This window comes from Oncorhynchus clarkii, chromosome 1 (assembly GCF_045791955.1).
Source record: "Oncorhynchus clarkii lewisi isolate Uvic-CL-2024 chromosome 1, UVic_Ocla_1.0, whole genome shotgun sequence".
Taxonomy (NCBI): domain Eukaryota; kingdom Metazoa; phylum Chordata; class Actinopteri; order Salmoniformes; family Salmonidae; genus Oncorhynchus; species Oncorhynchus clarkii.
Genome location: NC_092147.1, coordinates 35,037,370 through 35,052,141, shown reverse-complemented (window position 1 = coordinate 35,052,141; position 14,772 = coordinate 35,037,370). Strand labels below are relative to the sequence as shown.

Below are 14,772 nucleotides of genomic sequence, written 5' to 3'. Positions count from 1 at the left end.
CTGTGAAGTGCGCGTGCGCACAAACTCAATTCGACCTTGTACTCCTGCTAAAAAATCTTTGGCATAGCCTCAAGTCTAGAAATTTTAAGGGCACTGTGTTCGTAACAGATTTGTAGTTTTGGGAAAAGAAAATTTATTGAGATCAGATGTTTAATCGATGAGACAATGTGCAGAAGATCGGACCAGTTTAACCTAGTTGCATCTTTTCCCGCTACCGACTGAACTTCCTCTCACTACCATATTTGGTAGTGAGAAAACGTTCTAAACGGTTAATAGCCCACGTGACGTGTCTGAGTTACCCCTTCTATCTGTGGGGAAAAATTTCAGGCATTTCATGAAATTTCCACTGGCTATATGGGATCCTCAGAGCGTTACATTATACTATTTCACACTGTGAGAATATATTATCATTCACAACTGATTAAAATAAAATAATTTCATTGATTCACAGTCGCTTCCAGAGGACCACTAACTTGTAGCGAATTGGGCGAAACCAAAAATAAAAAAATGTGGTGGTCCTAAAAAAGGTTATTATCTTTAAAATAATTTCTGAGGAAAGTGATTATGTATAAAATCTCAAACTTTTTAATATTTATGTTATTAAATACGGACAATTACATTTATTACGTCTTCTCATATTAATGTTAATTGTTTTTGTACCCCCCCACCAAGCACTGCTTTTCCTACGTGGTCAGTTTGAAATGGTTGGCCAGACAAAGGCAGCACAGCGTAGCCACGGGAAGAAGCGCCATGAATCCATCAACAGAACTGAAATACTAATATAAACGGTGCCCTTTTACCCATTACACAGAAGAAAAGAATACTGCTGGTTTAAGAGATACATTTTCAGTTTTTATTTTGAAAATGAACGACCGACTGGATCCACTTGAAGAACGACAACCGTCATCTGACTTGAACACGGGTAGAGTCGCCTGACCGTCTCTGTTTTCCGCCTTATGGTTCGCTAGCTAGCCTAGGCTACTAGCCAGGCAAGCTAACGTCAGCTAGTTATCTACGTTTTCATGGGAAGCAGTTAGCTAACTATCTCAGTTGATTTGGAATAATATAACACAACCTGAACTTCGCGTTGGATTTTCAGATATGTATTATGTAAAGCTGGCTTGGGATTCCTGGACTTTGAACATGTTCTTTTTCTGAGTTACATTAGCTAACTTCGCGAACGGTTAACGTTAGCTAGCCTACTCGAATAATAGGATACCTGGTTAGTTTTGGCTAACCTCTCCCCTTCCAAACATGTTTGAAATGGAGACACACATATCTGGCCTTTTCCCGGAAATTTTAGCTATGATTTTCAGTTACTTGGACGTAAGGGACAAAGGTAGGGTGGCCCAAGTGTGTGCGGCCTGGAGGGACGCTTCGTACCACAAGTCTGTGTGGAGGGGGGTGGAAGCGAAGCTTCATCTGCGGAGGGCCAATCCGTCCCTGTTCCCCAGCCTCCATACCCGGGGCATCAAGAAGGTCCAGATCCTCAGCCTGCGGCGCAGCCTGAGCTACGTGATCCAGGGGATGCCAAACATTGAAAGCCTTAACCTATGTGGCTGTTTTAACCTCACGGACAATGGCCTCGGACATGCTTTTGTTCAGGACATCCCTTCCTTGCGGATCCTCAACCTCAGCCTCTGCAAACCAATCACAGACTCAAGCCTGGGCAGGATTGCCCAGTATCTGAAAAATCTGGAGGTGCTGGAACTCGGTGGCCTCAGTAACATCACCAACACAGGCCTTTTGCTCATTGCCTGGGGCTTGCACAAACTCAAGAGCCTTAATTTGCGGAGCTGCAGGCATGTGTCAGACGTGGGCATCGGTCACCTGGCTGGGATGACCCGAAGTGCTGCCGAAGGCTGCCTCTCTCTGGAGCAGCTGACCCTGCAAGACTGCCAAAAGCTGACGGACCTGTCCCTCAAACACGTCTCCAAGGGACTGGCCAATCTCAAGGTGCTCAACCTCAGCTTTTGCGGAGGAATATCGGACGCCGGTATGATCCACCTGTCGAATATGACTCACCTGTGGAGCCTCAACCTGAGGTCGTGTGACAACATAAGTGACACAGGCATCATGCACCTGGCAATGGGTTCTCTACAGCTTTCTGGCCTTGACGTGTCCTTCTGCGACAAGATAGGTGACCAGAGCCTGGCCTACATTGCCCAAGGGCTGTACCAGCTCAAGTCTCTGTCCCTGTGCTCCTGCCACATCAGTGACGACGGGATCAACCGGATGGTGCGCCAGATGCACGAGCTCAAGACCCTGAACATCGGGCAGTGCGTACGCATCACTGACAAGGGGCTGGAGCTAATCGCCGACCACCTTACGCAGCTCACCGGTATCGACCTGTACGGGTGTACCAAAATCACCAAGCGGGGGCTGGAGAGGATAACGCAGCTCCCGTGCCTTAAAGTGTTAAACCTGGGACTCTGGCAGATGACGGAGAGTGAGAAAGTGAGGTGAAAGCCAAGCTGGGAGGAAGAAGTGGGGGTTTTCACTGTGGAAGGTGTATTATTTTTAATCTTCATAGAATACCAGAGCGGGTCAGCTTGTATACTTTTACATTACCTTTTAATAACTATAATACTGTGACCTTAATTTTAGTAGAAGGGATCAACCCTTTTTTAAACATTCACTGTCATAGCATTATTCCACCCCTTATTTTGGTATAATTGCTTTCTCCCTAATTTCCATGTTAACTATCCTGTCATTGTATCACATTTTATAAGGTTTTTACTAGCTACCTCATTCATTGAAGAAACTGGAGTGCCTGGGACACAACCCCACTGTCTTTCCATGCAAACAAAAAAAATATGGGATATCTGCCACATTTTTCAACTTTCCCTTTAACTGTTTACCAGTATTGATGATCGACTCATGCAAAACAACTATGTTCTAACACAGTCCCTCTTAACACTGCACATGAAGGCCTTAATGCCTTGGATTGAAGCTTTGACTAAGAAGTATTTTTCTTATGTTAATAAATATATTTTTTATAATGAATGGCTGTAAGCCAGAACATTGTACTTCAAATTGAAGTGAATAGTTTGTTTTTGAAGTACACCTTTTTGAATTGGTAGTTTCAATGCCTGAGGAGTTGTACTGTATCTAACATTGTAATCTGTCTTTCCTAATTCCTTCTGGTAAACATGAACAGTGTGGATATGACAGGGGTAAACTATCTGCCTTCTCCCCCCTGGGGACTTTAGAATGGAGAGTGGCAAAATAGACTTTATCTTGCCCTTGGTTATCAAGAGCATGTATTTGAAGTCTGTATGCAACATATCAATAACCTACATCATATTTTCTCCTGTAAAGCCTTCATGGAAAGATCATTGGTGTGTTTTTTAAAAAGGGTAATTTAAAAAGGTTTTATATTCATACAACAGTGATATTTATTAATAAAAATGCTGAATGGTTTTTTTTGCAAAATTGTTTATTTTGAGTTCTGTCGCCCATTTGAGGTTTATAGGAGGGCCTTACTATGGAAAAAGCAGGTACTAAATATTGCAGAAGGTGCAGGGTGTTCAGAACATTAGGGGCCATTCCATTATCTTACTCTAATACAAGTTATGCTGGTCCAGAAATAACCATTTGGGGTCGCACACTTCATATGTATAACCTCCCAGTAATTTATTGGGTAAAAAAAAAACATTTCAGCATCACTGTGTCATTTATCCGGTGTGTGACAAACCATTTTGTTTTATGTTACACTTAATTATGCTGATAAATATGCACAATGGCAGTACTGTAAACAAAAATCCCCACAGAGAGTGAAAGACTGATAGGATATGTTTATTTACATACATACAAAATGCAAATACTCAAACGTGTCTGTTTTGCTTTAATTTTACATAACTTTTTTCATTAACACAGACAGAAGGCAGTACATTTCTTTAACAAATGCAAAAGAAAGTTAAAAAAAATAAAACACGAACCATGACTTTAGAAGTAGCCCCTTTAGCAGCACTGTGTTCCTGAATGAAGAGTTGAAAACAAAGTTATCACAGACTGGTGAGTCCACAGACATTAAGGCAAGGGCAGGGATACACACAGGCTAGGGCCCTGTTCCAACTTTTTTGAAAGACACATTTTTTTTCCTCCTTCCTGAAAGACTGTTAAGACTGTTCTCATGACGTGGATAGGTGAAAGCTGACCAGTGAAACCCTTTGCTTTTACCTCTACGATTTTATCAGGTCAGTAATGACTTCTGGAAAGGGAGATGGCCATAGAGAGTACTTTAGAATCACATCCTGGTTTATGGACAAGGGGCAGGATAAGATAACCTAAACAGTAGCCTAGTCTCCAACTCTGGTCCTGGAGACCAAGCTGATTTGTAACTTATCATTGTTCAATCATGGACAGAGCTCTGTAAATCAGGCCACTGAATATCAGGAGAACTATGGTTGGAGACCGTTCTGTCCTAAACGGTCAGACTACTGTGTGAGACATGTGGAGAACAGGGGAACACAGTCTAGGGGGCGTCATTCCCACAAACATCTCGGATATATGAAATAACTAAACACTGGAACCTCAGGGTAATACGTTTACATCATGTGGAAAAAGTATACATAAAAAATTCAAGAAATATACATAAATGAAATAAAATAAAAAGTACTCTCCCTCTACACAGTCACAGTTTGAAAACATTTGAAGTTTACATGTAATTTGACATTTATAAAAGTTTTTTTTATTTATTTTTTGAAATATTTCTCCAGTTTTAGCTGAAGACACTAGAACGGTCTGCCATTTTGTTCAGAGAGCCTTGCTCCTCACAATTCTGTGCAAACATTCAATGCATATATATCCATATGGTCAACATCATACTTTTATATGTATATATATTTATAGAACATGACTTTCTGCAATTTATGGCAGTACGGTCATATCTTTTGTCTTCAGACAAATTGAGACACACACACACACAAAATAGACAACTAACTGCACTGCTTTTAGCTTCTCACTTTGTTTTTTTACAGAATTCACAACATCTTCCACTGGGTTACATTTATGTAGTCACTACTAGGGTTGAACGGTGGGAACCCGGTTATTGGGATTTACCTCTAAAAATCACTCGCTTTTCCCTGGGATAAATAACTGCGAGAAACCGGTAAATTATAATAAATTATTTATATGAACAGCATGGTGTGAAATGGAACTGTTATATTATATGCTATATCTAAATCTGGCTTCTCTACGGCCTCTGCATGAATCAGCGCTCAGGGTGGGGACAGACAGCCCATCTCAGTATGGAGCACAGTTCATAATGCATGTAGACCTATCATCTCAACTTTTTGTTCTTATGACAGGTGGGACTACATTTGCTGCAGCATGGCCTATGTTACAGTAATATAAAGATCTAATGCACGTCTAATTTACCCATGTCCTTCTGGCTTTCGGAGGTCTTGTTTTTTCTCTGTCGCTCTCCATCAACTCCATCCAAAATAGATAATCCTGTTCTAGATTGATATATATCCCTATATATAGAGATGTTATAGCCTATCTTCTACGGGTAATACGTTCAATGCAGTATTAGCCTTATATTTAGCTAATTAATGATGGGTTATGCATAATAAGCTTCTAACTTATAGCCTCTGTCTCTTATCCAATACGCAAGCACCTGTGCTCCGCTGACCTCTATCCTTAAAAAAACCACTCCTTAGCTTCATGCAGGAAAAGCTAGACCAGAATAGCTTGCTGGATCATTTTTTGTAGCATTTTTTATACCAATAGACTATTTGAAGAGGGATGCCTTCTCTTTTTAGCTGAATGTTATACACAGAAGTCAATAGAACTCATGGGTAATTTGAAAGATGAGTGAACCTGCGATGGCGGTAGGCTATAGCAGTTATTTATTTAGACCCATAACCATTCAATCTTTGTGAAGCGAAGTGAAAGCCTGTTGCATCTAATTCTAGTCCTATATTATTCAAGGATGTCATTAGAATGATGAAGATAAGGACAACGAAACGCATTTCATTTCATTGTTGAAAGCACGGAAAGAATGAGAGAAAGAGGAAAACAACCAGGGTATATAAACAGGTAGGTATAGAAATATGTCAGCCTACTAATTATACAAATAGGCCCAATTATATTTCAAAATTAAAATCAAATTCGCTAGCCAATACTTTGAACTTTGTAGGCCGCATGTGCTGCACCAGAATTGCATGTTCTCTTCTGCTTCATCATGGTTTCAATGACGTGCCTAATTCCAGTCCATATAATACAATACAGTCCACAGTCAAAAAGATTTGCCTACTGGAGCTAGTTTCATTTATTTACCCAAGAGAGCATAGGCTATAGCTGGCTACATCTAGGGGCTTCTATGTTTTTCTGTCACGCATAATGTGCAGTAGCATTTATCATACATGTATTGGATAATGGCATAATCATTTGGGCATTTTTGGGCTTAGGCTCATTAAATGTTGTTAATGTAGGGCTCATAAATATTTTTTAAATATATGGCTCATCAGGCTCAGGTAGATTCAGGTTAGAATGTTCATGCTGATCAAAGCTCTAATCAAATCCAAACATATATGCTTTATAATTATTTTGAATGAAACCTCTGGTTTTGGTGGGAAACACCAGGTTACCCAGGAGAAAAGGGATTTATTTTCGGGACGGAACATTTCTAAAACACCGGGAAAATATTCAACCCTAGTCACTACGTATTTAATGAGTCATTTACAAATTGATTTAAAAAAAGGTTCAAACCCACTGGGAAGGGACTTTCATATCCTTTTAAGTAGGATTCACTATCATTTCATTACAAGAACCGTACACTCGGAAGCTTTGGAAAAATGCACAAAAGGGGCAACGTCAATCTCAGGGAACATAATTCAAACATAAATTAAAACAATGATAAGGTTTTACAAAGTCATATCTATAGATCCTATGGATGAGATCCTATGACTGGTAATCTCTTCATGTCTTATGTCAAGCTGTAGCACCAATAGAACTGAGGAATAAAAAGGTCCCTCATGTAGGTCCAGTATTGATCCCTTTGCACACTCAAAGGCCACTCTATCATACCATCCCCAAATGACACCTTATTCCATATAGTGCACTACAGTGGAGGGTGCTGAGGGGAGGACGGCTCATAATAAGGCCTGGAACGGAGTAAATGGAATGGATTCAAACACATGGAAACCATGTTTTTGATGTATTTGATACCATTCCCCTACAGCCATTACCACAAGCCTGTCCTCCCCCATTAAGGTGCCACCAACCTCCTGTGGTCCACTACTAGAAGTGTACGTGGCTAAAATAAACTAACATTACATACCACATATTGAAGAGGGTGCTGTCTGCAAAACCATCTAAAACCAACCACTGCCCCCCCCCCCCCCCGGTCCAAATCCTTACTTGATGTAAATCAGACACTGATGTCAATGGGAGATGTGTGTGGAAGTTCAAGTTAGGATATTGAGTTAGGATTCCTCCCTCTTATGTCTTAAGATACGTTCACAGAACATGCAGTAAGTCAGCCATAGATCAAGCCCTAAAACCCAGCTAGTCTCTCTCTCTCTCTCATTGGGTGGTTGAGGGGAAATGGGAAAAGTTTTGTTGTCCAGAAACTCATATAGGAGATTCTTAATGTCAAACATAGGAAATAACACATAATATATGCTAAAATGTTTTTGTTTAAATGGTCACTGTTTTCTAAACATTTCCATGCCATGACTCCCCACCACTCAGAAAAAACACTGGTTTAGATACAAAGAGAAAACAACGGTTGTGTCAGTAGGGACAAAAACTCAGAAAACTTTGAAAAAAATGAAACAGGGAGGTGCTACCTTAACTTTGTTTTCTCTTTCAAAACGTTTTTGTGCCATGCGCACTACTGAACACAACCCATGACCAGCATGCATCTACATCCTTCCACCATTAGCCCACTGTGTGACTGTTCTTCATCAGTTAATCATCATCATCATCATCTCCTCAGGCTGGTGAATCTCCCCAGGAATGAGAATTGAGCATGTGGGGGTGTAGTATGATCGCTCAGTCCTCCCTCCGCCAAGATCACGTGTGGATAGATGGGAGGAAGGTTGTCTGAAGCTCTTGCAGGGTCCTGGGGTCATCAGGGGGTGGTCTATAAAGGTGAGAGTTCAGCAGGACTCCTCCAGCGCGTTGACCACCTGCTCCAGGATGTCAGGGCAGTAGTCAGCAATCTGCTGCAGCACTGAGTTGGCATACTCCTGCAGCTCCCCGCTCTCCTTCTCACACAACTCCAACTCCAGTTCCAACTAAGGAGGAAGGGAGGGGGGAGAAAAAGGGACAGAGGGAGAGATAATGAGTTAGCATACTTCTCCTCCCCCACCATCTCCCCTGAGGCTTTAAAAACTTCACTCATTCCTGTTAAGAGTAAGATATGACAGAGCACAGAAATAAAGATAGAGGGTGAGAAAGAGACAGGGAACAAGAGAGAGAGAAAACACCAGAGGGAGGGACTCCTCTGTTACCTTCTCCAAAGTCATCTTGTGTAGCTCCTCCTCCCAGGCTGGTGGGTTGGCGTGGTGATAGTGGGGGGGTGGGGTCAGGACGCTGAGGATGCTGGGGTCTCGGTCGTGGCAGAGGTCAGTCAGGTGGGCAATGTAGAGCTTAAGCTTATTGCGATTCTCACTCAGGGACAGGAGAGGGGGGATCATCTGGAGGGGAGAGATGCAAGGGGGAGAGGAAAGGGAGAAAGAAATGGAAGAGCCAATTGGATAAGAGAGATAAGAAAAATGACATTCGGTCCCTGTGTGTTTTCAGAGACTAAACCATGCTAAACCAAAATCATGGAGCATGCAGGAGGAGGAAAAAGGCTGCATCTCACATGCATTAGATCACAAGGAGAAAAGATTGTGGAGTCTGGTATGTGGGACAGAAGTGTGTCGTGTGTGTGTGTGTGTCTGCCTATTTGATTGACTCAGTTGTTCACAAACAGTGTCCAAGCTACACTACATGGTGGGCAGACAAACACTGAAACACCATCCAAGGTAACACAGTAACAACAGAAATATCATTCCCACAAAAAATACAAATATGAGAACAGATGACATGTACCAAACACTGCACGGACCAACTCACTGCACCAACATAAAATGGTGAGAGGAGAAACGGATGACAAAACAAAATGGAGGAGCAAAACGGGACACACTGACGATGGAGTGAGAGACGGGCATACATGCCAGGAAGGTGGTGAAAAAATGGACAGATGACTCGGACATTCATTTGTGCTCTCACCCTTCTGAACAAAATGGCTGAGAGAGAGGGGAGGGGGGCGCGGGGTTGGCTATGCCCAAATACCCTCCTCATCATCCTATTGGACAGATGGTTTAGCCAATTGCAGCGTTAGAAAAAAACACTTGGTTAGTGTGTGTATGTGTGTGTGAGAGAGAGAGTGTGACAGAGAAATATAGGAGTGCGAGACAGAAAACTGACCAAAAATCAATGTCTGTGGACGTTGAAATCAAGGCCGGTCTGGACCATGCCAAAAAAAGATGTCCACAAGGCATCTGCGTCAGTCCGTGCTTACTGAGGTGTAGCCTACCATGTCTGCATGTTATAAATGCCCATTCATGTGGTAGGACCACCATTTGTAAAACAGGCCGATGCATTGGTTTAATTAGTTCTGATACCTGTGACTAATCAATTTGGCTATTTAAGTTCTGTATATCAGCTACTCAACTTTATCAGGAGTTATCGTGAGCCTGTTTGCAATGTGTTTACACGGCGGGGAAAGCAGAAGTATTTTATTTTTCACTGTGATCAGCTTGTACAGATACAAACTTTAAACCATTGATCATGACAAAGGGGTGAAACTCCTGGACAACAGCTGTGATTGTCCATTCCATTTTGTCCATTTTACTTTGTTTGACCTGTCCTGTTTTTAGGATATGTTGTTTGTTAAAATTATTTAGCACCATTTAGGTTAGTTAGGCTATTTGACCAGAGAAACCTGCATGATGTAAAAAAGTGCCCGTCTCATTACATTGTCATATATTTTATCTCCAGCCTGCAAGCTACAGAAAAGGCCACATACTCTTTCTACCATATCCTATATCAGAGTTTCCCAAACTCGGTCCTGGGGCAGAAAACAAAAAGTTCACCCAGTTTGGGAAACCCTACTCTATATCTGCTACATGATTTATGTTAGATTCTTTTTTTTGACGGAACGTTGGTGGAGCGCCGCAGCGATGAGTCTCTCAACAGCACCCTGGAGAGGCACGCTGGGAATGAGGAAGCAACATATTGTTCGCCCCTACCTTGACAAAGTGGGCACTGCTTATCACAGGGCGGCATCAGCGATCACCTAAAAAGCCCATATGCCACTGGCTGAGAGAAATTGTCATTGTATTTGAGCAGAATAATGTGAGGTTTTATTTGTTGTTGGAGGTGTGTCTAGGTCAGTTTAGTTCGGAAGATGCCGCCCTCATCAATCTGCCGCCATAGGTGGCTGCCTAATCCAATTTCAATCAAATGTATTTATAAAGCCCTTCTGTCATCAGCTGATGTCACAAAGTGCTGTACAGAAACCCAGCCGAAAACCCCAAACAGCAAGCATGCAGGTGTAATCCAGCCTAATGAGCTGGCCGGCCGTGATAACTTTATATACTGGAGAAAGATGGTATATTCTGGTTAAGCTACACGTGTGTTCACACAATAGTAGCATCTAGATAGCCTTCAACTGCAAAAAATATGATTCTGTTTGGTTGACTGTGTACCCACCTGATCTGGAGAAGGTTTGTGATTGGTCTGGTCGGGAGCGGTCTTCAAGTGGTCATCCTCATAGTTGTCTGCCATTAGCTTCATACGGTTCTGAGTCTGAGAGAGAGAGAGAGGGAGAGGGAGAGAGGGAGAGGGAGAGAGGGATAGAGAGAGGGAGGGAGAGAGAGGGAGAGGGAGGGAGGGAGGGAGAGAGGGAGAGAGAGAGAGGGAGAGAGGGAGGGAGAGAGAAATCTTATCCAAAGCGACTTACAGGTGCAATTAGGGTTAAATGCTTTGCTCAAGGGCACAGACAGATTTTGCACCTAGTCTTCTTGGGGATTTGAACCAGCAAACTTTTGGTTACTGGCCCAACGCTCTTAACCGCCACGCTACCTGCCACCCTAATCATGGTGCATTGAGCAGACAGCTCAGAGAAGTTTATGGCTGCCTACTTTTTGATTTTGGCACTTGCTGCAAAGTTAAAAGCTATACCTATAAAACTGTCTGAGGTCTGTTTAGTCTCCCCCCATTTCAGGTGAAGGAGATGAGTAGAGGAAGTGACTTTACAGAGGCCTATGTTGCTGGACCTAGGTAACATGACAAGGGATTGTTCCCTACCTGCTGTTTGAGCTGTTGTACCAGACGGTCCTTCTCTCTCTTTAGCAGAGCCACCTCGTCCTGCGTCTTCTTCTTCTTGGACGAGGACAGCTCCAGCAGGGCAATGTTGGCGTCCTTCTCACTGATGGCTGCCAGCAGCGCCTCCTGTCTGCACCAGGAGGTATTACAGGGTGGCATTTTAGAATGAGTCATTTACCGGATATTCTATTACCTGACTGTATTACAGCATTACCTGACTACCAAGTCAGCAGACATGTTGCAAAATGTGAAAGTGGAGGGAATGGGTGTATATACAGTGTATGATGCGTGTGTCTTCGTGCGTGTCTTACTTCATTTCCAGCACCTCCTCCAGGTGTTTCCTGCGTTCGGCCCTCAAAGTGGTCAGGTGAGTCTCCTTCTCACACAGGGACTGTTGGGTAGATGATAGCTTGGCCCTCATAGACTCCAGCTCCTGTTTAACCTTCTCCATGGCCCCCAGCAGCTCCTCAATCTGTACACACGCACACATAATAAAAATAAGACAATACAAATACAAGCAGAGCGAGTGAAAATGTATTAGATCATGTTTATCATTCAAAGACATAACCTTCCTCAAGTACAGACCCATTTTGATGAGCTGTCAATCAAAGGCACACAAGAAAGAACCCCTAGCCCCTACACCCGTGGCACTAGCCCTTACACCAGGGTTACCCATCTGGCAGACTGCAGGCCAAATATTTGCCACCGATAAGTTTTCTAATGTTCATTGTTGGACATAAAAGACTGGAAAAAAGTCAGGAAATCAGCTCCAAGTTATATAATTTTGTAAATCTGTTCCCAAATATTCCCACGCAAAATAGAAAGACACACATGATCATATACAAATATAAGCAAGGACTGACATTATTTAGTCAAACATTACATCAGTTTGGGCTTCTTGTGTTGAATTTGCAGTCTACAAATGATTTGTAATTCAATTCCGGCCCCCTGAACATCCGCGCAAGAAACAAAATGGTCCCGCGGCTGCTCTAGTTGATGATTCCTGACTTACACCCTATCCCCTTGGCACTAGCTCTTACACCCTATCCCCTTGGCACTAGCTCTTACACCCTATCCCCTTGGCACTAGCTCGTACACCCTATCCCCTTGGCACTAGCTCGTACACCCTATCCCCTTGGCACTAGCTCGTACACCCTATCCCCTTGGCACTAGCTCGTACACCCTATCCCCTTGGCACTAGCTCTTACACCCTATCCCCTTGGCACTAGCTCTTACACCCTATCCCCTTGGCACTAGCTCTTACACCCTATCCCCTTGGCACTAGCTCTTACACCCTATCCCCTTGGCACTAGCTCTTACACCCTATCCCCTTGGCACTAGCTCGTACACCCTATCCCCTTGGCACTAGCTCGTACACCCTATCCCCTTGGCACTAGCTCGTACACCCTATCCCCTTGGCACTAGCTCGTACACCCTATCCCCTTGGCACTAGCTCGTACACCCTATCCCCTTGGCACTAGCTCTTACACCCTATCCCCTTGGCACTAGCTCTTACACCCTATCCCCTTGGCACTAGCTCTTACACCCTATTCCCTTGGCACTAGCTCTTACACCCTATCCCCTTGGCACTAGCTCTTACACCCTATCCCCTTGGCACTAGCTCGTACACCCTATCCCCTTAGCACTAGCTCGTACACCCTATCCCCTTGGCACTAGCTCTTACACCCTATCCCCTTGGCACTAGCTCTTACACCCTATCCCCTTGGCACTAGTTCTTACACCCTATCCCCTTGGCACTAGCTCTTACACCCTATCCCATTGGCACTAGCTCTTACACCCTATAGCACCTAGGTACTAGTGTACATCTGAACGGATTGATGGGTAATAGACCAGCAATATGGTGAACAGGGCTAGGGGTTGTTTCTGGATCCAACCCCACTGAGGTGTTGAACGTACAACAAGGGGGTCCAATGACAGATCTAAACAGCAATAAAAGGTACGACTTCACTGTAGTACTTTCATTTAACTGACATTTACTTAGAAGTCACATGGTTAATAGTACAGCCCAACATTGCTAAATAATAACTATTGACTTTCTCTGAGGTGCAATGTTGGTATCATTGGTTACCAACAAGTTACAGATTGGCGTCACGAGAAACAAGTATCAGATGGTTCTGGTTTAGTTTACACCATGTCATTTCAAAGTGAATAGTAGGTAAATGGTACATGATAACATGGTCTAAAGAGCTACTGATCCAAAAGGGTGAAATACAACAGAGGAGGATCATTACGTCATACCTTAGACCACTTAAAGTGGACGTGGTTGGACTCATGCATTGGTTTGTGTGAGTGCTTCTGAGAGGCAGTAAGTAACAGAGAAGACAGGAGAAAATGAGAGACAAGAAAACTGAGAAAAGGTGGGACAGCAGGTAGGAAGGGAGGGACAGAGTGAAATGTGGCCAGCAGATAGGATGAGAAGAGAAAGGATATAGAAGCTGTATTTGTGTTACACATGTGTGCGTGTGTTTTGCGTGTGTACCCTTGTGTTGCGCGTTTCACTTAATCTCCAACACCTCCTCCAGGTGTTTGTGCATGTGTACCTGTTTCTCCTGGTGGTTCCTGGCAGCTTCCTCCTGTGCCAGTACCATCTCTCTCTCTGCTGTAATCTGAACACTCTCCCTCAGAGCCTCCTCTAACTCCTCGATACGCTCAGTCTTCAACCGCAGAGAGTCCTAGATGGGAGGGGAGAGAAGACTGAGGTAGATAAAGACATTTTACATAAAGGATATTTACAGTAACAGTCAAAACCTTGGACACACATACTCATTTAAGGGTTTTATTTGTACTATTTTCAACATTGTAGAATAATAGTGAGGACATCAAAACTATGAAATAACACATATGGAATCATGTAGTAACCAAAAAAGTGTTAAACAAATGAAAAAATATTTGAGATTTTTCAAAGTAGCCACCCTTTGCCTTGATGACAGCTTTGCACACTCTTGGCAATCTCTTAACCAGCATCACCTGGAATGCTTTTCCAACAGTCTTGAAGGAGTTCCCATATATGCTGAGCACTTGTTGGCTGCTTTTCCTTCACTCTGCAGTCCAACTCATCCCAAACCATCTCAATTGGTTTGAGGTCAGGTTATTGTCAAGGCCAGGTCATCTGATGCAGCACTCCATCACTCTCCTTCTTGGTCAAATAACCCTTACACCGCCTGGAGGTCATGCAGCAGAGGTAACTCTGGGTCTTCCGTTCCTGTGGCAGTCCTCATGCGATCCAGTTTCATCATATCACTTGATGTTTTTGCAACTGCACTTGAAGAAACTTTTACAATTCTTGAAATTTTCCAGATTGACTGACCTTCATGTCTTAAAGTAATGATGGACTGTCATTTCTCTTTGCTTATTTGAGCTGTTCTTGCCATAATATGGACTTGGTCTTTTACCAAAAAGGGCTATCTTCTGTATACCACC

General features: G+C 43.1%; 2 protein-coding genes across 3 annotated transcripts in view; one reads left to right on the top strand and one right to left on the bottom strand.

The window, feature by feature from the left end:
* Window positions 1-699: 699 nt before the first annotated feature.
* Window positions 700-4,062, top strand: LOC139406518 (F-box/LRR-repeat protein 14-like). The gene has a single exon (XM_071149186.1). The coding sequence runs from the start codon at window positions 1,255-1,257 to the stop codon at window positions 2,464-2,466; it is 1,212 nt and encodes a 403-aa protein (XP_071005287.1). The 5' UTR covers window positions 700-1,254; the 3' UTR covers window positions 2,467-4,062.
* LOC139406457 (ELKS/Rab6-interacting/CAST family member 1-like) overlaps window positions 3,837-14,772 on the bottom strand; it is a 31,919-nt gene continuing 20,983 nt past the window's right edge. Inside the window, exons 15-20 of one of the 2 annotated variants that reach the window (XM_071149068.1) lie at window positions 13,893-14,024; window positions 11,643-11,803; window positions 11,314-11,461; window positions 10,717-10,812; window positions 8,466-8,651; window positions 3,837-8,249 (exon numbers count right to left, since the gene is read on the bottom strand). In XM_071149068.1, coding sequence (XP_071005169.1) covers window positions 8,112-8,249; window positions 8,466-8,651; window positions 10,717-10,812; window positions 11,314-11,461; window positions 11,643-11,803; window positions 13,893-14,024 — 861 coding nt within the window. In that variant the 3' untranslated portion in view covers window positions 3,837-8,111. Of the gene's footprint in view, window positions 8,250-8,465; window positions 8,652-9,231; window positions 9,308-10,716; window positions 10,813-11,313; window positions 11,462-11,642; window positions 11,804-13,892; window positions 14,025-14,772 lie in introns of those variants that run through there. The other variant, XM_071149078.1, reaches the window with a different exon arrangement.